This window comes from Carassius gibelio, chromosome B16 (assembly GCF_023724105.1).
Source record: "Carassius gibelio isolate Cgi1373 ecotype wild population from Czech Republic chromosome B16, carGib1.2-hapl.c, whole genome shotgun sequence".
NCBI classification, from domain to species: Eukaryota; Metazoa; Chordata; class Actinopteri; order Cypriniformes; family Cyprinidae; genus Carassius; species Carassius gibelio.
Genome location: NC_068411.1, coordinates 23,094,005 through 23,118,382, shown reverse-complemented (window position 1 = coordinate 23,118,382; position 24,378 = coordinate 23,094,005). Strand labels below are relative to the sequence as shown.

Sequence of the window (24,378 nt, the reverse complement as noted above, 5' to 3'; positions counted from 1 at the left end):
TGAAATCAGCCCCATCCCTTGTCAGATTAAGTGTCGGCTCGAGCTCATGATTAGTCAAGCAACTTTTGTCCTTTCTTTCCCTTGTTTAGCCAGTTTCAGGGATGATGTGGATATTTCAGCTTCCTACCAGACAAGTTGGTGCACTTCTTCTTCTTCTTCTTTTTTTTCCCTGCCAATCAGCTGTGGGCAATCAGCTCCTGACCTAATGGTTTAAAACAGTTGCATCACTGAGTCGCACAGGGCAATAAGACTTTTATTAATGGTGTTTGCCAAGTCAAGCATCACTGTTAATATTGTTCATACTTTGGTTTCAGGAAATCCCAACCATTTTTCCTGCATCATTAGTGCTGCAGATTTGAATGATACATTTTAAAGAAGAATAAATGTTCTTAGCAGAAATGCACGCTTCAAAGAAAACAGTCCTGAAGATGAAGAAGAGATGACTTGTTCTCCTGGGGCCCTTTTATACTGTGGTCGCACCGGGTGATGATGTCATGGGCTATCGCCAGCCAATGTTATTGTCATGTTTAGATGTATGCCTCAGACACCGGTCATGCTGAAGGCGTTCCCCATAGCGACCTCTAGAGGTTAGGCTAGAGTCTCTTTCCCTCAGAATGGAACCATATTTCTGCACACATTATTTTGTGTCAACCATCCTCTCTTGTTGCATCATAGCAGGCCATGTTGATCTGTCTCAGGTGTGCAAGGATGGAATCGCTTCCAGCCGCTCCACACAGGTGTTACATAAGCAGGTTGTCAGGCCATGCTCTTTCTACACTATTATGACAGGTAATCAGCTTTGTTTGACAGGGAAATGTGAGTAGACAGCTTAGGTCGGTGTTTCATTTGCTTTCACTGACAAAACCCCCACAACTGGCGTCAGAAATTCTGATGGAAGCTTATTTATTTCAGGCTTTTTAAAATACAAAATTGTATAGCTCTGCAGGTGTGGAAATGCCCTATGTGGTTTCTCTAGTTAGTCAGTTGATGTCTGCATAAAAAAACAAGCAATCAGACACATGAAATGGCCAAAGCTTGAGCGCCTGCTGAGGATTTCAGTTTGAAATTAACATAAAGTGTCCTCCTTTGCATTAAAAATAAATATCAACTATTAAAATTAAAGTAACCTCCCTGCAGTGAGTGACTGACTCAAGGACTTGTCTTAAATGACTAAATGTATTTGTGGTTTAGTTATGACTGTGAAATAGTTAGTGTAGTGGTAGGGGGTAACCCATTGTGGGGATTATTTATTAAGAGACCTTTTAAAGTGGGCACAAAGTCAGACGCATGTGAAAAACAGCCAGAGGCTAAATACATGTCTGTCACTCTAATCTCTCAACTCAGCAGCTGCTTTAATTCCACTTGTTCTTACATGCTGTTGAGGTTTAGTCCAGTTGGTGAGCTTGTGCACTCGCTGTCTGTGGATCTTGCGTCGCCCTTTGAAGAGAAACTTTGGTCCTTGCAAATCCAGCTGTTATTTTTGCATTTTTCTCATGTTTAGAATCATAATGCTCCTCCTTTGATTTGTATGCTTAGAAAGCGCAAAATAAAGTTCTGTACACAAAGTTCTGGAATTATTGTTGTGGTTTATTCCATTGTGTCCAAATCTCAGTATGATTTTGTAAGGTGTTGTATCTTTATTGTTTGTGGAGAACAGCATTTCTTATCTTGACTAATTTTTTTTTTGATTGTCAGTAGAACAATGTAATTTGCTCACTAACCCTTTTTTCTGTTAAAAAAGGTGCATGTGGCTTAATTTCACTGGACCCTCAGGGTCAGACTTGATAAGGAGACAAGCTAACTGCTGTCACATGCTGTCAGGGTTTTAGAGAGGTACACAGTGCATGACAGGACAGAGAATAGGTGCTCTCAGTTTAAAATGGTTTTGCGTTTGCTCTTTGATATCACCAGGTGTAATGCGCTACGACAGCACATAGAGCATGTTGTAATAGGCAGGGAAATTCAAATTCCAGCTGGGTTCAAGTTAGGTACTTGGGAAGAGGTTAGCTTTGACTTTGTGACTCAGTAATTGGATAAAATATAAAATGGGAGTCTCTAGAGTCACCTCTGATTAGGAAATTCAATTTAAATTGAATGTCGGGCTCTGACTTTGTGGACCCTGTGAAGAGCTAGCGAGAGTCCAATCATTGGCTTTATTATCAGAGTAAGATGGATGGGATATGTTGGGACCACAGCTCAGGTTGAATTATGGGTATTACTCCGATCATGCTAGATGATCATAAATTGCTGTTCACCAAACTACAAGGGTCATTTCAGGGTGATTTGGACCTATTGAAATATGAGTAGAGTTAGTAAGGAAAAAAAATGGTTAACTACTACATGAAGTAGAGTTCTTGCTAACTACAGCTAGCCAGGGTTAACCTTTTTTAGGTAGCAATTTACAGTGTTTAAACATTACTTAATGGCTCTGACTATTTTTTTTAAACAACATTAATATTGGTTAATGGTGATTGCGTGTGTGTGTATGCTATTCATTTATATTAAAATTTATATTAAAATAAAAACCCGATTCCAAAAAAGTTGGGACACTGTACAAATTGTGAGTAAAAAAGGAATGGAATAATTAACAAATCTCATAAACTTTTTATTCACAATAGAATATAGATAACATATCAAATGTTGAAAGTGAGACATTTTGAAATGTCATGCCAAATATTGGCTCATTTTGGATTTCATGAGAGCTACACATTTAAAAAAAAAATGGGACAGGTAGCAATAAGAGGACGTAAAAGTTAAATGTACATATAAGGAACAGCTGGAGGACCAATTTGCAACTTATTAGGTCAATTGACAACATGACTGGTTATGAAAAGAGCCTCTCAGAGTGGCAGTGTCTCTCAGAAGTCAAGATGGGCAGAGGATCACCAATTCACCCAATGCTGCGGCGAAAAATAGTGGAGCAGTATCAGAAAGGAGTTTCTCAGCGTTTTCTCTGGGCCAAGGCTCATATAAAATGGACTGTGGCAAAATGGAAAGTGGAAAACTGTTCTGTGGTCAGACGAATCGAACTGGGACGCCATGTCATCCGGACTAAAGAGGACAAGGACAACCCAAGTTGTTATCAGTGCTCAGTTCAGAAGTCTGCCTCTCTGATGCTATGGGGTTGCATGAGTGTGTGTGGCATGGACAGCTTACACATCTGGAAAGGCACCATCAATGCGGAAAGGTATATCCAAGTTCTAAAACAACATATGCTCCCATCCAGACGTCTTTTTCAGGGAAGACCTTGCATTTTCCAACATGACAATGCCAGACCACATACTGCATCAATTACAACATCATGGCTGCATAGAAGAAAGATCCGTACTGAAATGGCCAGCCTGCAGTCCAGATCTTTCATCCATAGAAAACATTTGCCGCATCATAAAGAGGAAGATGCAACAAAAAAGACCTAAGGCAGTTGAGCAACTAGAAGCCTGTATTAGACAAGAATGGGACAACATTCCTATTCCTAATCTTGAGCAACTTGTCTCCTCAGTCCCCAGACGTTTGCAGACTGTTATAAAAAGGAGAGGGGGTGCCACACATAGCCTTGTCCTAACTTTTTTTTGATGTGTTGATGCCATGAAATTCAACTTATTTTTCCCTTAAAATTATACATTTTCTCAGTTTAAACATTAAACATTTGATATCTCATCTATGCTGAATTCTGAATGAAATATTGAAATTTGAAACTTCCAAATCATTGCATTCTGTTTTTATTCACAATTTGTACAGTGTCTTGTACAGCTGCTTCCATGATCATCGCTAAAATCGCCATCACCTGCTTAATCACCAGCGATCTACGGCTCTGTCTATTAAATGCCGCTCCAATTATAAGCAGGTGATGGCGATTTTAGCGATGATCATGGAAGCAGCTTTACTGATTAGATGCGCATGATCATATCGTTAGATATATCGCCCAGCCCTATTACTAATTAAACAACATTTTTATATATATATATATATATATATATATATATATATATATATATATATATATATATATATATATATATATATATATTTATTGGATAATGTTACGGATAAATGAATTTAACTTAGTATTAATATTAATCAAACAGATATCATTTAACATATCACAAATATAAGTGTACACACACATACTATTTATATATATATATTATATATTTATATTCATACTACATTAATATTAATTTGTACAGTGTTAAAAAATGTATTACTATATAAAATCAACATGAATCAAAACGTATACATTTGTTGAATTAAGAATTTCATGTTAGCTATTGTATTACGTAATGTTATTGAATATAACATTATTGTAAAGCGTTACCAGTGGTACCAGTGAAGAGATTTAGAGTTGTTTAAAAAGAAAAATTACAACATGCAAATCTTTGGAGCCTGTGAGATGATATTGTGCAGTCATGTTAAATGACAGGTTTTGTTGTGTGCAGGATGATGTTTGTGCTACTTCATTAATGCTCAGATACTAAATAATTCATGTTCAATTAAAAATGGCGGTGTAATTAAATCTTTTTCACACCTTGCAATAGAAAGTGACTTTCTCATTATCTCCATGGCAGGCCATTGCTGTGGATCATCATCTGTTCGTGCTTGTTTTTAAAAGTCACGCATACACTTCACAGCAGTCGTCAAGAAAAGGAGATGGGCGAAGATGAATTATCTCAGGATTTTGGAAGAAAGGGAACCTGTAATCTTTTCACCCTCTTTGGAGCTTATAGCACTTACTACAATCTGCTGTCACCGGCTCCTTTTACCTTACAGCACAATGTAGTGAAAAATAGGCCAGAGAGGTTCAGATTTTAAAAAGTCACTGTATAAATCTCCCTTGTTCAGCATACAAGTGAGACACAACTCCACCGCACTGAAATCCAGATTAGCAGCTGAAGGGAAGGTCTGGCTTCCGATGAAAAGGGAAAAGTGGTGAGTTGAGGTGATTAGCTGTGTCCTTGCTGGAAAGTGTCAGTTGGAACGGTTGCAGAAGCTTGGGATAGTGCCCTTGTTTTGCTAGGCTACTAAATCTCTCGTTCATTGTAAACCAGCAGCTAATTCTGTAGCCTCTAGAATGGCTTGTTACCCAAGAGTTGAGACATTGATTGGCACTAACAAGCTTTATATTTTCAGTCTAGATTGCCAGACTGATTGATGCTGACTAGGTAAAAGGCAAACTTGGATAGCAGACGGGTTTCAGCTGCTCCAAATACTGCCTTCAAGTCACACCCAGAAGTTCCTACTTCCATACTATGTTCCATTAAAATCGTAATAAGTCTGTATTTGCAATTTATTACTCTGAAAAGTGCAATAAAACATCACTTGATGTTAGACTTCCAGTTTGTAAACTCATTGAATCAGCAATGCTATTATGACATGCATGAACTTGATGGTAAATGATAATGATAAATATTCACATAAATATTCAACCAACTTACTAACTATTAATAAACAGCAAATTAGGAATTTAAGGCAAAAGTCATAGTTAACAGTTAAAATAAAGTGTAAAATAAAGTTTGACCATGTTCTTTATCAGTGGTCCACAAAGTGAAAAAAATAATAGAAAAATAAACTGTACACTCAGCACTCACACACCGCTATGATTAAAGGTATAGTTCACCCCAGAACAAAAATTGTATGTATATCTGCTTACCCCCAGGGTATCCAAGATGTAGGTGACTGTTTCTTCAGTCTTCAAATTTCCTGTAAATTTTTAGCTCAAGCCGTTGCAGTCTATCAGTCTCATGATGTAAGTGGATGTGAATAACAGCTAAAACATACAATAATAAAAAAAAAAAATACACAAACAAAACCAAATTAAACCCTGTGGCTTGTGATGATTCATTGACTCTCCTGAGCACAACAGCGCATCCTGTTGTGTGCCTTCTCAGCAGCAGGCACGTGAGGCGTCTTTTTCTTGTGTTATGGAGGATTGCAGACTTATAAGCGCATTACCCCTACCTATCTCTCAAGTGGACCATTGACACTTCTTATTGAGATTGTAGATATAGTGTCAATGGTCAATTTAAGAGATAGGTGGCAGTAATGCACTCATAAGTCTGCGATATGCCCAAGAAGAAGACGAATTACAAGCCTGGTGCTGAGAATGCATACAACAGGACCAATATCGTGCTCAAGAGAGTCCTAACAGTTCAGATAAACATTTAAAATTTTTATAAAAATTTTCATTTTTGGGTGTACTATCCCTTTTAATACCAGTTTTCTTTTACTAGTGACAGGAGAAGCATAGCTCTTCAAAACTCTGAATCTACTGAACCAGTTGTTTTGCAACATTTGATTTAATGTAAGAGACAACTACTCTAACTTTTAATATTTTTTTTTTTTCTGGCATCAAAAACATCTACACTATAAAACTGATCCAAGATCAGGTAAAAAAAAACAAAAACAAAACAAAAAATTACACACTGGTTTATGGTTTCACTGAGATCCTCACTTATGACGAACCATTGATAATTTTAAATGGTTTGAGTATGTTATGATGTAGCAAAACCTTGTTTATTGAAATCAGGTGCCTTTGGCATTTTAAGACGTGGTCGGAGCCACTGGTTTAAAACAAAAGATTCACAAAGGTTTCGAAGCTTCATGAGGCAGTGCATCCATCTTTAATCGACACACCTCCAACTTGGACAATTCCCAGTGGTAATTATGTCTTTTTTATTGTGTTCTTGTGTGTAATTATAATCACTCTGTGACTTGAAGACATCATCAGTTTATCTACGTTTAATATCTATCAAGCTTCACTCTAATGTATGTTGTGTCTTGCAATGGGAAATTTGTCCAAGCTAAAGTCATGTATGAGTAATTTTATTTACAACAAGGAACAGATGGCAAGGAACGCATTCGGCAAGCGAGTCTGTTTTCGTTCACCTGTTCCCTCTCAAGGTTCTGTAGCAGAGCCACTGCCAGTCACATGCAGCATATGGCCACTGCTCGAACTTTAATTACCCAATAAACCCTAGAAATACAACCTTAGAAATGCCTGGCTGCTGATGAATTTCTTCTGTTTTATTTCAGCACGTCGCTTCTGACACAATGTCGGATTCACCACATGAGTTGTCCCATGGTTTGGTTTGCGTGGTGAAAACTCGCTGTGATCCAGTGGTATTTTCAGAAACAACCATGAGCTGAGACGATGGAGAGCAATAGCGGGGAGCTGAAAATGAAAAGTGCAGGGGCGGGATTTTGAGAATTGCTTTTTGGTACTGCTTGTCAGCATCAGCGGAGAGTAGACTTTCTAACACGACAGCTTTGAAGTTGAGATGCATGTCCTGGAGAGACTTGAGGCCTTTGTCTCGACCCTCACCTTAGTGGTGCTTTTAATTAGCTTCTTAACAGAGAGTCGTGGTGGGCTCACCCACCGTTCTGCTCAGCAGGCGCCATAGACCTAAAACACTGCCCCCTGCTGCCAGGCTGACATTCCTCCATGACTGTTTTCTCTTGGTTTGTTTCTCTTGAATCTGTTGAGTTTCCTTTCATTGCTCAAACTGGTGAGGTTTTCTTGACTGCCGGGTTGAACAAGCCTTCCTATTTGATCTTTTTTTACATTTGCTCTTTATCCTTTTTGGCTTTTCACACCTAGTTAACCCTGTGTCATTCTAAACCCTCTGTAAACAGAATCCTTGGTTATATTACTGTAAAGTTTTATAAAGGTAAATATAAGACATTCTCTTCTTCACTCCTCATTTGACATTCCTCCCCACAAAAGATACAACACTGTCCAAAGAACATAAATATAAGCAATCCGATCGGTTGTCTGTCTGTTGCCAAGCATCTAGACATAATTATCTAACACTGCATCATTTCACATGGTACAAGTTTGACACTGCAAATGCAATGCTAACCCCTTTCTGAAGCAAAGTTTCATAACTTCAGGAAAAGAGCAGTGTTAACCCTGCTACTGAATTAAAAGTGTTGAAACTCTGTGACTTTGCTGTCACCATGCAGAATTTTTAAAATGATTGTTTTCAAACAGGTTTCCTGGACAGTTCCTCAGTTTCCATTGGTCAGTCAAACAGGTAGCCCCACCCTAAACTCACCTCATTTGCTGAGCCAGTGTTGCCAGGGTGGATTACTCAAACAAATAACGTTTTGACACCAGTGTTTAAACTTGCATTTAAATTGATCTTCAGATTGCTAGTAATTAAGATGAGACGGGGGAAAAAGCATTGTTACATAAAAAGAAGTACAGATTTTTAACAACTTCATGAGTTTTAGAACAGATCTCAACAAAGTCACAAACTGTCAGAGTTATTCATTCAAAATCAAATGTATTTTTATCAAGTAATCTATGTTGGTTCTGCTATCCATAGTCCTTTTAAAAGCTCTGTATTTTTTTCATTTTTTTATGTCAACTATTCTCTTATTGCTGTCTGTATTAGATGTATATGTAGAGTATTTAGATGTAAACAGTATTTATAGAAAAAGTACTTTTATATCAAAATTAATTTGAGTTTCATATGAGATGAAGCTTAGATTTACAATTACCACTAAGTCTTATGGGTTGATATTATTATTATTATTATTTTCTAAATAATGGATTTTGGTAGTAAGCTTTCTATTGGGCGACTGTATGTCATCACAGGGCTCGTATCTATTCATTGTGAATGCATTTATTATTTGGTTGAAAAGACCCAGTGAGATTCAGCTACAGTGAGAGAAAATGCAATTCTTTCTGCGTTTTGAGAGGTGTGAAAGGATGGATAGAAAAGCTTGCTGACAGTATCCTCAGCAGCAGCATTGTGCTGTTAATGCAACGTTTTCACATGACATTCATGGTCAGCTGGCATTTATCTAGTCAAAGGTGAAATGCTCTATAAAACATAACAGAAAAAAAATTCTCAGTTGAGCAAAGCAAAATCGGGGCATTTCTGTGGGAGTAATATTTTAAAATACTATGCGTGCAGAAGGAGCCTATCATGCTGCATTTGCCCTTTAGTTAGGTCTACTAGCCCTCAGCATCCAGTCAGCTAACCACACACTACTCCTTTTTTTGCTCTGCTCTCATTTACTAGAATGATTGTCACAATACTGACCTGGCGAGGCCTTAGGTGGATCATGCTTAGTTGACTGCCCATCTCTCATTACACAGCGAAATCATGTCAAGTAAAGTAAACACAGTTGCGTTTGTAGATTCAGCCACATTAGGTCATCTAGATTTTTATTTTTTCAGAATAAATTGAGCTTTTGAATAAGGTTTAAAAAAAAAAAGTTATACTATTAAAGGGGTCAGATTATTTTCTTTTACAATGTCTTGAATTAGTTTTGGGGATGTACGCTTGGTGTTTTTTTTTTCATAATTTACGTAGGCGTTTATTTAGGCGTTTTATTACACAGTGTGTCGTGATTGGCAAACTGTTTAGACAGTGTTTCAGTACTGCCCCGTCCCTTGCCAAAGCAGCAAGTTCCTCTGTCTGCTCTGGATTAGTTAAGGATGGTGTCGGTATGACATATCAATTTGAGCTGGATTAAGACCCAGAGAATATTGAACAAGATGGTCGTGCAGAACCTTTGCACCCACGGTTATTGCAAGACTTATTACAGTGGTACCATTATTGTTTTTTTTTTAGATAGGAGGTCATCAACTGATTACAAATTTAACTTATCTGTACATTTACTATGTACAGATAAGTGCATATGTATTACTTTTATTGTTATTTAATTCTATCATAATAACATGAATAGCAGTGAAATATACAGTTGAATTTACTTATACAATAGTCCAGTGTTTCCCAGGCGTCATAATGTATAGCAAACTCATTCTCTGCCAGCAGGAGACGCTGCTGGAGTGGTACAGATCAGGTTTCCAAGGTAACCGCTGTACACACAGTAGCACTCTGCTCAAAAAACTGCTTTATCAGATATTTCTTGCAAGATTAAATTAAAATGACATCCATTTTTCTGAAGACAGTCGGTTTGCTTCAGAAATACAGTGATATTAAAACACCTGCACTCAATGGATTGGAAACACTGTAATAACTCATAATTGTAAATTCTGCAGATTACATCATTGTCCACTATTGTAGTCTCAGCAATTTATTATAAAAACATTTTCATAATTGTAACATACATAATTATTCAGGTGCATGTGTAAAAACAAGAAAAAACTAAAACGCTACAGCAGCACTTATTTGTCATCGTCTTGTCTGAGTCACTCAACCAAGCGTTCTAACCACGACCTCGCCCCTCTCCACCCCCCAACCATTCAAATTTCTGTAGGCGGGAATTTTTTAAATTATATTCTAATGTGCCGCTTTGTGATATCACAAAACCCAGAAAACGTGGATGTAGTCCAAACTTGCCCTTCGTTGTAGTTCTTGAAAAGGGATTCATTTAAAACGAAATATCTCCCATTGGAGTTGACTTTGAGATTTGCACGTTTGAAAATCTTTTTTATTTGCATTATTGTTTCTACTCTATGCACCACCTTCTGAAATGGTCTGAAAAGCAAGGTGTGCTCTAATTGGCCAGCTATCCAGTGAGTTGTGATTGGCTGAATGCCTCAAGCGTGTAATGGAAATGTTACGCCAATCAACTTACTGTGATGACGTGTGTCCCGGCACGACAAGACAAAACCAATAAAACTCATTACTAAAGAAGCATTTGTTGCATCCAGTAGGGACATGAATACTGATTATAATGACTTAGACTGTCTTTTATGCGTTGCTTTGCATATCCGCACTAAGTAAACATAATACCATGTCTACATTTGTGATCTGCTCAAAACTTGCATTTGAATCATCAGCGGCAAGGTCTTTTGATTTAAGGTCTTTTGATTGATGCGTTTCCTCCATTTGAGGTCACCATAATCGCAGATGAATCGCCTGCTATAATGAACGTGGTATTGCATAGCTTGTCAGTGAACTACGGCTCTGTGTAGTAAATGCCTCTCCATCTGAACGCACATTATGGAGATTTACTACTAATCAAAGAACCGGCTTTACTGAAAAGATGCGCATGACAATTGCATGCAATTTATTGTGTAGACCTACTTGAAAGAGTGATTTATCATTTTGCTGGTGGCATACCATTGGTCGTGCTGCAACTGCACACAATAACACCAATCCTGTAGACTTGCATAATAACAGTTGGAAACAAAACCATTATCGTATGTGGAAATGCCTTACTACTGTGAGAACATAGACTAGGTGTGTGTGTGTGTGTGTGAAAGCAATGTCGCTTTGGGATGTGTGTGTTTAGCTAGCAGCTGCTTATTTGGTTTCGCTGTGACTGATTCTCCAGCGAGACAGCATATGTAAATAGATATGTGACTTCAGACTGCCTGTTCCCATATCTCCATCTGTCCATCTCCATGGCTCTGTTTGGATCCTGGAGAGCATCGCTAGCAATTTCCTCTCGTCTAGTGTGTTTCCGTGGGTGTTCTTTGTGAATGCATGCATACAAATCTGTTTAAAAATGTATTAAAATTAAAATACTGTCTTGTTTGCATCCACTCACCGAAGATTCAAGGAAAGATGACTGGGGGTCTTTGGAGAGTGGAGACTTGAGTTCAGGCCATTTAGTTTTAGAGACCAAAATAGACTTAAAGCAGACACTTTTCATGTTAATTGACAGGCCTTTTCTACTATGAGAATGTCAATACAAAAGTTCATTTTGTTGAAAAGTGGTATTTTTTAAGTGATATAACTTATGATTTTCACCAGGTGGAAGATAAAATAGAGATATAAAAAAAAAAAGATAAAACAAAGCATAGGCATTCAAGGAGGCACCGATTACTGAGACTTTAATATGGGCTATTTTAACTAGAAACCATGAAGAACATCCTAGCACTTTGCTGAAAACCACTCAGAACAGATAAGAACCTACTTTGGCATCGATGTGGCCAATTTAGCCAAACATCAGATGTAGTCCACTCACAGTTTTATCAGAAAATGTTTCTGTGGCTTCTCAGAAGGTGGACTTTTCTCCTCGCTTCTCTCGCCCTTTCTCCGTTTATAATTAGTTTAATTTTCCACTGAGAAACCTTTCACTTGTTCTCTTGGTTGAAACGTATAGATTGAATGCTGTGGCCCCCACTGACTTGAAGATTGCTGTGATCTACTGAAGCACACACGCTCAGAGGGATGTCATCTCTCTAGTTTTCAAACTCACACAAATGATGTGAATGTGTCTGTGTTTTGCTTATCTGTAAAACATCTAGTTACCATAATGCAGGTCTGCACGGTTACATAAATGTTGATTATTTCCCTTGATATTGTAATCACACTTCATTTTGCTTAATAGGATTTATCATAAAATTTTTAGTTTTTCTTTATAGAGAAATTTACCATGGAAACAATTTTTTGCTAAATTTACATAGGTATAACTAGCTTAGTTATTTATTGCTATAAACCTGACTTGTTATTGGTTGGTACATTTCTTATTACTGTTAATGTTGAAACAGCTGCTTACGATTTATTTATCATTTAAGATTCTTTGAATAGAAAGTTCAAAAGAGCAAGCTGAGAACTATTTTCGAATTACATTGATCTTTTAGCATAAAATAAACTTTTTTCAAATTTCGATTAATCACATAGAGCAAAATCACTACTACTGCAATAGTAGTGTTGAATTTCATACATTTTTGCCTGTCCAGACTTTTCTAGTTTTTATCCCCTTTGTGTGTCATAAGATTCATAAATCCTTTTTTTTCGTCAGCATGTTTGGTGCATTGCATGTTACCAGCTGAGGTTTTTGTTTGTTTCATGGGAGCGAGGCCTCAAGCGCTCATCTGATTGGCATCCCATCGACTGAAGCATCTTACAGATCATTCTACAGCAGGTCTTCTCAATCCTGCTCCTGGCAGCCCTCCAGCACTGCACATTTTAGGGGCCTAACTAATCCGAAACATCACATTCAGGTCATGTAGAATCCCATAACGAGAAATTCTAATTATGGCATGTGTCATAAATACGGGAGGAATACTAAAACGTGCAGTGTTGTAAGTGTTGAGAAACAATGTTGTACATTTGAAAACACCTTATGTTTTAAAAGAAAGCATCTTGGCAGAACATTGGTATCCACAGCTTCTTGTATTGTGGTGTTTTTAAATAATATTGTGTCATTTATCAAAGTCGCTGCGCTTCTATGTGAAGTGCAATATCAGAGACAAAAGATTAGTGTAATAGGGGACAGGAAAGAATAAATACACCAGTTATTGCCTGACGAGCAGAATTTCACACCAGTCCATATTAGAAAGACTACTTTAAATGCAAAATGGCTGTCACACTTGACAAATTAGCCTTTAATAGGACAAGTCTTTGCAATGAAACTTCAAGTAAATTTGAGTTCAGGTGCACTTGCAAGCTGAGAATGCAATAAAATGTTAGTAAACAAAACAGCTTTTTGAAAAAGTCTATTAACCTCCAGACAGGCTTTCATTGTGTGAGCTATACTTCAGGCTTTAAGTTCTAAACTGACTCTTCTTGCTCAGAATATTACGACTTGCAGCCGCTTCCTGTGACTGAGAGTTCAGTAGGTCTCAATCCACTGCTATTGATCTGCAGCAGCTGTATTGACACAGGAAGTGCTGCAGGTGCAAGGATGAGCTCTGCCCAAACTGGGTTCCAGCCAATGAGATCCAAATGCCGTATCTTATTTAGTATTCCGACGGCCAGTCTGGGCATTTACTCTGCAAAGTCTGTGAATGCGCTGCCAGACAGACTTCTCATTTGGATTTGGTGATGACTGTCTCAGGAGTGCCTACTTCCACTTAGCCTCAGGTGCTAACCTGTTTCTCAACCTCATCGAGCTGAGCGAATATGTAACGGCATTCTGGAATTTTTGTTAAACTTTTTAGAATGTGACCTTAAAAATCCTTGCATTTTAAAGTTTATCCTTGTCAGTAAATGTTACTATGGGTGAGGTAATGAGGTAATATGCCCTTGTCGTTCTCTGGTTATTGGACTTATTCTGTTTTTGCTAGAGGCAAGTTGACTTCTTCGTACTTGTTTGTTATAACCCTCTGCATGACAGATGCGTGTATGAAGCATGACCACTGTTGTCTGATCCTCGAATGAGTGAATCTTTTGAGCTGGTTTCCATTTTGCAAATCATAAACGTAGAGTGCAATCAGTGGAATCAACTCGGCAAATAAATGAATCTTTTGAGATGATACTTAAAAAATATATATATATTTATCAGATCACAACCAGAATCACAAATCAGATTGCTGAACAAATTAATATTTTAAGTCTCTTCTTTTTCAGTAAGTCCAGTGCAGCAGAACAGATGGGGCCAGGTTGCAGAACAAGTGATTTTTTTTTTGGAGGGGGGACTTTTTTTTTTTTAGTAAATCAAAATCATACCTCATGGTCCGTGTATTGTGATTCCTTGATAAAAAAAAAAAAAAAAAAAAGGAAAACAAAGTCATGCATAATGAACAGTTTTTGAGCCATAGAATCAAAAACATAAGATGAGACCATTGTAGACCAAAATTACTCTCATGAGCTGGTTCTGATGAGTGAAGCAAAAACATCCAACACGACAATTGATTCTTGAATTGACTCTTATGAATTGGTTAAATCAATGAATAAATGAATCTGTATAATTTACAGTATATACTATTATACTATTATAATATTTATCAATATTTTGAATAATATTTTATTTTTTATATTTTAACTATATTTGGTAATATTAATTCAGTTTAAATTGTTGTATTGTTTGCTTCTGTCATTATTATTAGTTTTTAATTAGTTTCTATTCAGTTTTAGTCATTTTAGCTCTCAAACTTTTGCTATTTTATTTCAGATACTAAGCAAGGCAACATTAAAAAAAATGTTCTCTAGATTTTCATATTATGAAGATTTATAGTTTATTATATTTATTTCAGCTTTTAATGACTGAAATATATATATTTTTAAAAGATTAACTGCAGTTTTAATGAACAATAACAACCTTGAAAAATTGATTGCATGAGTTTTCTATTATATTTTGGGCCAGTTCTTGGATTACATTGTAGCTTGCAAGTTTAGTGTAGCATTGTGGCCATACATGAGGTATGTTCGGGATTCAGTGCATCAGCCATTCCAGTTCCTAGCACTTCGGTGGCACTATGATAAGACCCAATCAGACCATTGCATTTTTCACAAAGTGGTAGTCTACTGTAGCACATCCATCTTTGGGTCATTGTATTGTTACATACGTTGTGGAAAGAATCTGTGATACTTCCTCCGCTCTGTATGGCTGCCACTGTACGAGTTTGCACTCCCTCATTAAATCCAGGGGTAGGAAATTAAATGCATTCATTGTGAGTGCTAAGAAAGGATGAATGGCCTTGCAGTAGAGTGGCGAGAGACTTCCCTGCTCAACACAAACAGTGTTTGTCTTTGTCTTGATGCTTGGTTGGGGCAGTGCGCCAGGATGCTAATGAGGCTAGCGGAGGAGCTAGGCTAAGGCCCAGACAACCGCGGCGCATTCCAGCCACGTGCCTAAGCAGTGAGGGAATGTCTGATTAACCCAGGAATGGGTTTCAACAGCTGGCGAAAGCACGGGGAAGCTTAAAAGCTAGTTCGTATGGAGTGGCATCTTCTCTCAGTATACACAGAAGGTGTTAGTCAAAGAGCTAGTGCTTTTTGAGGAGAGAGGGACAGAAAGTTATTCATTTAAAATCCTATGAATTACTTTGCCTTGGTTAAAAAAGGAGTTAGCTCAGCAATCATCAAGACAATCAATCAAGACAATCATTGTGTTTGGCTGTTAATAACAACAAATCATTTTTAAGCTACAGAGAGCTGTTTTTAACAGGAAAACTTTTCCGGAAAATATAGAAAACTCACCTTTTCGTAGCACATACAGTACAGTATGGCAGTTGAGATTGCGTTAACCATTGGTGGCACGCGACAACTGACCACAAACACAATTTTACTCAGTCACAGTGGATGCCTGCAGCTTTGTGTGTGCATGAAAAATGTGGATGATGTGCTAAACATCATTTGGGTTGCAGTCGTTTTGATTTTGGTTTACTGACATGCAGTATGACTTCATTGCATCTGTTGAATTTTCATATCATATTAAAGTGTCTCACAATATTACACACGCTACACTGTCAAGCGTTTTGCCTGTAAAACAGTAGCTGCTAGTGCGCTTGTTTTCTGGTAACATCTTTAAAACAAGAAAAAAACAAGTTTTTAGCATAAACCTCCATAAATGATATGCTATAATAAAAAATGTATTTAGAAAAATAAACTTCAATAAAATTAAAAAAATTCTTTGAAAACAGGTCAAATTATCTTACCATTTTGCCTCAGAAATATATCATTTATCAAATAAAACACACACGCGCGCACACACACACACACACACACACACACACACACACATACATATATATATATATATATCTTTTTTATTATATATCTTCTGTCATTTTTTCACCAATATGTATGTATGTATGTATGTATGTATTTATTTATTTATTTTACACTTCAGGAATTTTATACCAGTATTAAAGGTAGGTCTCAAAGTGTGGCACAAGAACACAATTTAAAGACGAAGTGGTGAGGGATGTCACAAGCCTCATGAGAACATGTCTGGCAAGAAGAATCTAATTTATGAAAAAATAAAACTCAGAAGGCAAGTTGAGGTTAGGATGGGATGCACATTTCAAAGTGGGACACATTTGAAATATCCCTTGGCAAGGTAGTGCTAACCTGGAAGCATTGTTAAACAAATGGCCTCTCTCTAACATTACTGCTCTAGATAAATCTGAGACATTCCCCTGATCCTCTGACAACATCCTATTTGTCTTGTCCCTGCTCTTTTCTCACTAGTAGAACCCCAGCTAGCTAGCAAGCAGATCATTACAACCTCTGAAGACACAACATTTTGTGGTACAGATTAAATCTGTACTGTTTTCAGCAGATCCATAGCGTCAGATTTAGTTCTTTGATCTGTATCATTGCTTCTGGGTTTCAGTTTGTGGTTTACTTAGAATTTTAGCAAAAAAGTTTTTTGTGTTCCCTAAGCAAAACATGATAATACTGTCTGTTTGATGCTAAAATAGGGGGGAAAAAATTCTATTCTATTCATATTTCTCTCTTTCCTGTAGCATTAAAAAAAATCTTCCCTTTGTTGATCCATTTTGCAATAAGGTAAGAGTACTGGGATTCAGTCATGCTTTTAGAAAGTAGTAATGAACTGGAAATTAATATTTGTTAACTTATTTTAGACACTGAATTGCAAGTAACTATCTATTTTGGCACTGCCTACAAAGTAATTTCAGCGAAGTCAGTGCAAATTAAACTGTTGCGGATCTTTGCCGAGTCCCACTTTATATTGTGACCCTAATACCTGGATACTTATATTGTAACTAGATGTGTACATAGTATGTAACCACAGGGTAAAACACATTTGTACATGGTATTTACAGCTCTAATGTTTGTGTAACTACACATATGTAATAACCCACTGAATGGTATGTGTAAGTACAAATGTGCAACAGGACATTGGTAACAACACTTTTTGATAATGGAAGTAACATGACTAACAGCACTTTTAGGTAAAGAAAGTGTTACACTTTATATTAAGTGGACAGTTCCTGAGGAGTTACCATGCAACTACACTGGTATTACAGTGGTGCACCAACTCCAACTCAAGATCCAACTACTCCCACTTTACATATTCCTAAACCTACCCTTCTCCACCCCCTGGATCAAATGGTTCCAATTACTCTTATACATAATTGTTGTTAAAAAATGTAGTTATAATTCCTGTTACATGAGTACTAAGTAAAGTGAAATAAAGTATTTTTACTAATGTTCTATTACACATTTGTACTTAAACAAACCATCCTGATGGTTGTTACATGTGTAGTTGCAGAAAAATTACAGCTGTAGATGGGGCTGCTTATTTTTTTATATATATTTATTAATAAAGTTAATTTAGAAAAATGTTTGGAGCATTTTTTTGTTTTAAAGCAATTTTGTCTGATATTTGAATATATTTATTAGCCTATTTTTTTATCCTTAGAGAAAATGCTTTAAAAACAGCTTCTATATATAGCCTATATCTCAGGTCTGAGCGCTCATGTACAATGCGCAGTGCGTACAGCCATACATCTGCAGACACCACTGTTCAGTCCTATGTTTAAGGGGCTGCTGAAGAAAAAACAACCTTCCTTTTTTGTTCGTAAAATAAATGTTTTAGTTTTTTAAACTAAAAACGTAAAAACCAAGTGGCCAACAGCAGACAGTGAGTTAATCATAGCCTATATTTTATCAATTTAGCCTTCTCAAATCATCACGACTCGCCTAAAATAAAAGCTATAGATATAAATAAGTTGAAGCATATAACGTATAATGTTTAAACGTTAAAACTAAATAAATGTGTGCTATATCCAATAGTTTGTGCAGGGACACTTTGCAGGATATGGAGTCAGTGTGATCACTTGCATTGTTTTCAGTGGATACCATACTTTTTATGATACATAAAAGTAAGAGTAAACATTCATAACTGCACAGGGTCTTCTTTTATTTGTGTGCACTAACAATATCAACAAAACGTGCTTTTATAAAATTGCGATTAACCACCAAACCATGTTGATTTGTTGTGCCTTCAACGCGGTAAGAAAAATCCCAAACCGTCACAGCCACCCTAGTTGTAGATACTATGTACTAATGTGTACTTGCACTGTGGTTACATACTACGTACACATTTAGTTACTATGCAAGTACACCGGTATTAGGGACACTTAATATAAAGTGGCACACCCTACTATTATACTTTTAAATGTTAATTTCTTGAATGATTCAATTTGGAACTTTTTTCCTGTTAAACGAATTGTTTGAGTGAACAACTCAAAGATTCGCATTTAGACGGTCACTTCCTGCATGAACCAGTATTTCTGAATGACGATTCACTGAGTCACTCTTAAAGAGTTATTTGATGTGTTTCTGAAATGATTCAGTGTTTCAAATGAATAATCACAGGATCGTACATAGTATTGTCCATAGTATTTAAAACATATGTTATTTCATTTAAGTAAACAAATTAAGCCCTACCTTTTGCCACAAGATATAATGTCATGCAATCAGCAACAGAACATTCTCAGTTCACAGTAAAATGGTTAAAAGCATATTGAAAAAACAGAAGAGGTTTGTTAATCAGATTCTTCATCTGCAGGTTTGAAGCTATTGATAGCCTGAATGCATCAGGATTCATTGGTATGTCCTTAGAGGGCTCAGACAAGCTAATTCTTCAAAATTTTAATGAAGGCTAATAACAGCCCAACTCTCCAAAGGGAACTTGTTCATATTAATAAACAAAACAAGTGGATGAGCCTGCACACACAAAAGTCTTAATGCTCTCTAGTCAAGGGGCTTTCAACCCTGGCAGTGGCTCAAGCGTGATGTTTTCTTTGTGTTGTGTTGTGGTGCCAAGTTCTATTGTAATTACTTACTGGAGGCAGTCATGACGAGGCTGAGGCGAGGGGTTTGGGGGAGCGGAGAGGAGGACTTGATTGTTGTTGTTCAGCCATGATGGTAAATCGTTTGTGCTTGGCTTTAAGATGATGTGTACTGATGGAAAGAAAAGCTGGGCGTTCCACGTTTCTCTCAGGATCTTCAGAGAATGTCTCAAATGTCTTTGGCTTTGGAAGGAGAAAAGTAATTGCCTAAATAAGGTCTCAGTTTGTCAGCTTTGGTATCTTTTCCCGCTCCTACAGAAACAGATCCCTGTGCTGAGCTGTTAGTGAATGGCATAAATGAAACCTACTGGGACAAAAGCTCTGGGAAGATTCTCGCCTTCTTTTGTTCTGGCTTACATGAGTAACAGGGATCGCATTTGCAAGGAATGTAATGATTTTGCTTCTGAGTCAGATTCCAGTCAGCAATAATGTGATTCAGATTTTTTGAGTATTCTATTAAATGGGTCATATGATGTTGCTAAAAAAAACATTATTTGGTGTATTTGGTGTAATGCAATGTGTTTATGCAGTTTAAGAATAAAAAAAAAATAAAAAAAATTTCCAGGTACTGTACATTATTGTTGTTCTTCTATGCCCCACCTTTCTGAAATGCAAAATTTTTATAAAGCTCATCATTCAGAAAAGCGAGGTGTACGCTGATTGGTCAGCTAGCATTGTGATTGGCCAAAATGTCTCAAGCGTGTGACGGAAATGTTATGATCCTTACCATACTGTGATGCCATGTGTCCTCGTGCGATGAGACAAAACCAATAAAACCCATCACAAACAAGGCATTTGTAGCATCCAGTTGGGACATAATTACTGATTGTAATGACTGTTTTTTTACGCGTTGCACTGCATATCGCGCTCTGTAAACACAAAACCATGTCTGCATTTGTGATTTTGGCTACTATTCCGGGAAACGATCCTCATCCTCCGTAAAATGCGCTGCACACATCTGAATATTTGGGTTGAACTATTCTGGAACAATGTTGTAAACACAACTTAACCACTGATTATTTCTAGTTGTTTCCTCTTTTGGAAGGCCAAACGAAGTAATTTATCTTTCACAACAAAACACACAGCAACTCCAAAACACGGCGCCGGTGGCAACAGCGAGAATTCAAATGATGCTTTCTTTCTTTGCATGAACATTTGGGGGGCATCATGCAAATCTTGTAGGGAATGTGGGGGCATGTTATGAGCCGAGTGGTTGACTTTTAACTTTTATAAAGAATATCTCTTGATTTGAGAATGCAGTCTTTGCAACTTTACAGATCTTATTTATGCAGAGCTTGTAACAGTCCAAAGAGAAAGGAAAAATTTAAATCACATCATATTACCCCTTTAATGAATTTTTTAGTGAGTTGTGTGAGACCTAACTATATTTTTGGTGTTTCACAGTATTTAATTATAACTTCCAGAGACCTTTAGGTCAGTTACAATAAAACGTATACTTAGACATGTCTATTATGCAAGCACAGATGCTTTTGAAATAATAAATACAAGCAACCAATTTGTTGTACTAGCCAGATGTAAAACTATCCCCATTTGTCCGTTGTTGTGGCAGGCCCAGGGGTGGCGTAATGAGGCAGTCAGCTATGAGAGTCACCTTGATGTCATAGTTTTGTCGAAGCCATTGCCTGTGTGATTTCTCTCCCCTCTGCCCCGTCTGCTTTGAGTTGGCTCAAGTCAGCAGCATGTGACTGGGATTTGTGGACTGCCCGCTGCTGCCTGCTCTTTCTCACCCTACACAGTTAATGTGAAGGACCACAGCAGATGTGGTGAGGTGCTCAGGCTGTGGCACATTAAGCTGATGCCCTGAGGTCACAAATGTGCTGCGTATTAAATGTAATTTGGAACTGAAATTAGTTGCAGGCTGAGAAGTTTAAGAAGTCCCTGATGGATTAGAATAATAGTTTGGAATAGTTACAGAAAGATTAAAGTATTAGTTGACCCTGTGTTCAAGGCCTAACAGGAAGTTTGTGAACTTTTGTGAACTGTTTTAAAAAAAAAAATTTTAAATGGTTTTTCAGTCAGTGGTGATTTAAAAAAAAAAGAAGGGTGATCACTTGTCAGTTTACTTGGGATTAATTGTGATTAATCGCATCCAAAATAATTGTGTGTGTACTATGTATGTTTATTATCTATCTGCATATACACACACATACAGTTATATATTGGTAAAACATATTTGTTTACACACACACACACACACACACAAACACACAATTTACATTTTATTACTATTATAACTTTTCCTGTTTTGCTAATTACTACAGCAAGATCTACTAGCAGCCTGGTCAATGTTAACAGTATTTATTTAATATACCATATTAATTGTTATTATTATTATTATTATTATTAGTAGTAGTAGTAGTAGTAGTAGTAGTAGTAGTAGTGTTTTGTAAAATATATTTAAAATGAAAAGAAAGTAATTTATAATACCTTTATAAAATATTTAATAATGATTAATACTGATAAGGTTGACAGTTGATTTTGCAACTTCTTCTTCTTCTTCATCATTATTATTATTATATGTCTGTTAATATAATTGCATCAAGTAATGATGTCAAGTTTGTCCATAATATTGTAAGTAAATTTTTTTTTGTTATTCTATTAAATTCAAAGTATCATTGTATGTGCTGTGAAAGAATGAATGAAAAAACAGTTCATAAAAAACTTCTATTAAAATAATATTAATAATAAGTAATAATAAAAGGCTGGCAGTGTATTTGAAACTATTAAGCATGCCCAGTTATCCTTCATAGTTTAATTGTTGATTGCTGGTAAATTGGTCTGTTGCAGTGTTTGTGTTGTAGGATCTTCAGGTAATAATTGATTGGTGGAGGTGATGGGGATGTGTTTGTCCTTGGAGATGTCGTGCGTGAGAGCGGTGTGTCTTAAAAAGAGGAATGATTGCTTTGGCGAATGCTCTCTGCCTACAGAGCCGGTGTTGGAAGCATTGTATATGTGGGTGTGCAGTCTGGCATTTCTCACTCTGCTCAAACAGAAATCAGATCACAGGGGCTCGCATGATGAAACAGGGCCCCCAAATAACACACGGCTGCTTAATTAGGCTGCCGGACCAGGGGGTCCTCGTACGTCTGCCTGTAGCCACATTAACATCCCCAGAGGATTGAGGAGTCATATTGTAATGCACATTTTAGTGTCAACAAATTGTGGATCAAATGATGTCCAAATGAAATGTTATTGCCCCGGAGGCTTTTAAATATACGACCAGACACTTTTAATAATTCATGTACAGAGATTTGTCAGGTTAAGCAGGAAGCACGTATCCCAGGCCACTAAAGGTTTTTAATGAGAGGAAGTCAGGGACTTGCATCAAGACTGATAAGTTGTTTTGCTTCTCTGCAGCGGGCTGCACGTTTGATGAGGACTCCGACCCCAGCCTGTGCGAGTTCAGCCAAGGGGAGGAGGATGACTTTGATTGGCAGCTGTTCCGCGCTCATGCCTCGCCACACTCCACCTCTGATCTCTTGCGCGGTAAGTCTGCCCAGCATTGCCCATTCTTATTCTGCCAGGTTATTTCACACTGTGTCGCAAACCGTTTCACACTGTGGACCTGTCCATCTCGGATGGCCTCCTACTGGTTTCATCAGAGTGACAGCTGGAAGGACGGCCCCCATCGCAGCATGCTGTTTATTTATTTTTTGTTTGTTTGTTTTACTTGTAGTTTTGTAAAATGGGGAAAAGTTTTATTTGGGAAAAGTTTCAAGTGTAAGATGTGTTGATATCAGCACATGCGTTTGTATTTCATCAAATCTACTGACAACCTTGTCAATATAATATAATTTAATATCCCATTGTTGTTGTTGTTGTTATTATTATTATTATTATTATTATTATTATTATGACAAAAAAATAATGCTTTTAATTATAATAATTTGTTTTATTAAAAATGAAGTGAAAAATTTGCAGATTAAGCGAAAATAAAAATATTTATGACTACAATGTATGTACTACAAAAACGCAGATTTAATGCTTATTGTGACACAAAATCACAAATGACCTTTTGCTACAATGTAATCGAAAAAAAATAAATGCTGAGTTTAAAGAAAAAATATAAATATTATATTTATTTTTTGTTTTAAAATATTATGTTTATTTACTGTTTTTTAATATTTATAATAGTTTATAATTGTTTTAAAATAAATAAATAAATAATAATAATAATAATGCCATTATTATTATCGTTATTACCGGTGCATTATATAATCTAATTATATATCAATGTTATCAGTATTATCAAAATTACTTATTAAATAAATGAGGTATTACTTATTAAAATTCTTAAAATAAAAGTATACAAATATTACATATATTTCATTTTATCTTTTTTTAAAAGAAGTAGTAGTAATAATAATGCTTATTATTAAAATAATAATCACCCATAACAAATCCATCCATCTTGTATGCCTTTTTCTAACAGCCCACATTACAGCATGCTCTTTATTTTTTTCTTGTTTCATTTGTAGTTTTATACAAAATTGGGCACACGTTAAATGTGTTGATATCATCAAATCAGGAACTACCGGGAACATGTAGCCATATTCAAATTTAGTCAATGGGTTGGTGCAGGAAATGAATAGAATTCCCCTGGCACGGATGCAATCACGACATGTGGTCACATGCAAATCAACGTTGTCCAGTCAAAACAAGCAGGTGAAATAAGAAAGGTAAGAGTCTGATCTATAAGCACACATCAGCAGGTCTTGTCTCTCAATGTCTTATTTTGTCTGTGTCAACCGACGAAACAGAAGTGATTAGGAGTTTGGCCCCACCTGAAACGAATCAATCCTGACAATCAATGAGTTCTTTGAAATGTAGCCCATCCCGGACGGGAAGTGTCAGGGAGATGTGCATGGCCTGCTGGGAAGGGTCTTTTATTGAGAGCCATTGTTTAAACTAGATCAAAACAAGCAGAGGGAGGCAAGAAA

At 36.7% G+C, this 24,378-nt stretch overlaps 1 protein-coding gene across 14 annotated transcripts in view; it reads left to right on the top strand.

Moving 5' to 3' along the window:
- Nucleotides 1–24,378, top strand: part of LOC127974396 (receptor-type tyrosine-protein phosphatase U) — a 205,884-nt gene that overhangs the window by 43,889 nt on the left and 137,617 nt on the right. For all 14 annotated transcript variants that reach the window (XM_052577622.1, XM_052577616.1, XM_052577615.1 and 11 more), the window contains exon 2: nt 22,796–22,924. In XM_052577622.1, the coding sequence (XP_052433582.1) occupies nt 22,796–22,924 (129 nt within the window). The remainder of the gene's footprint in view (nt 1–22,795; nt 22,925–24,378) is intronic.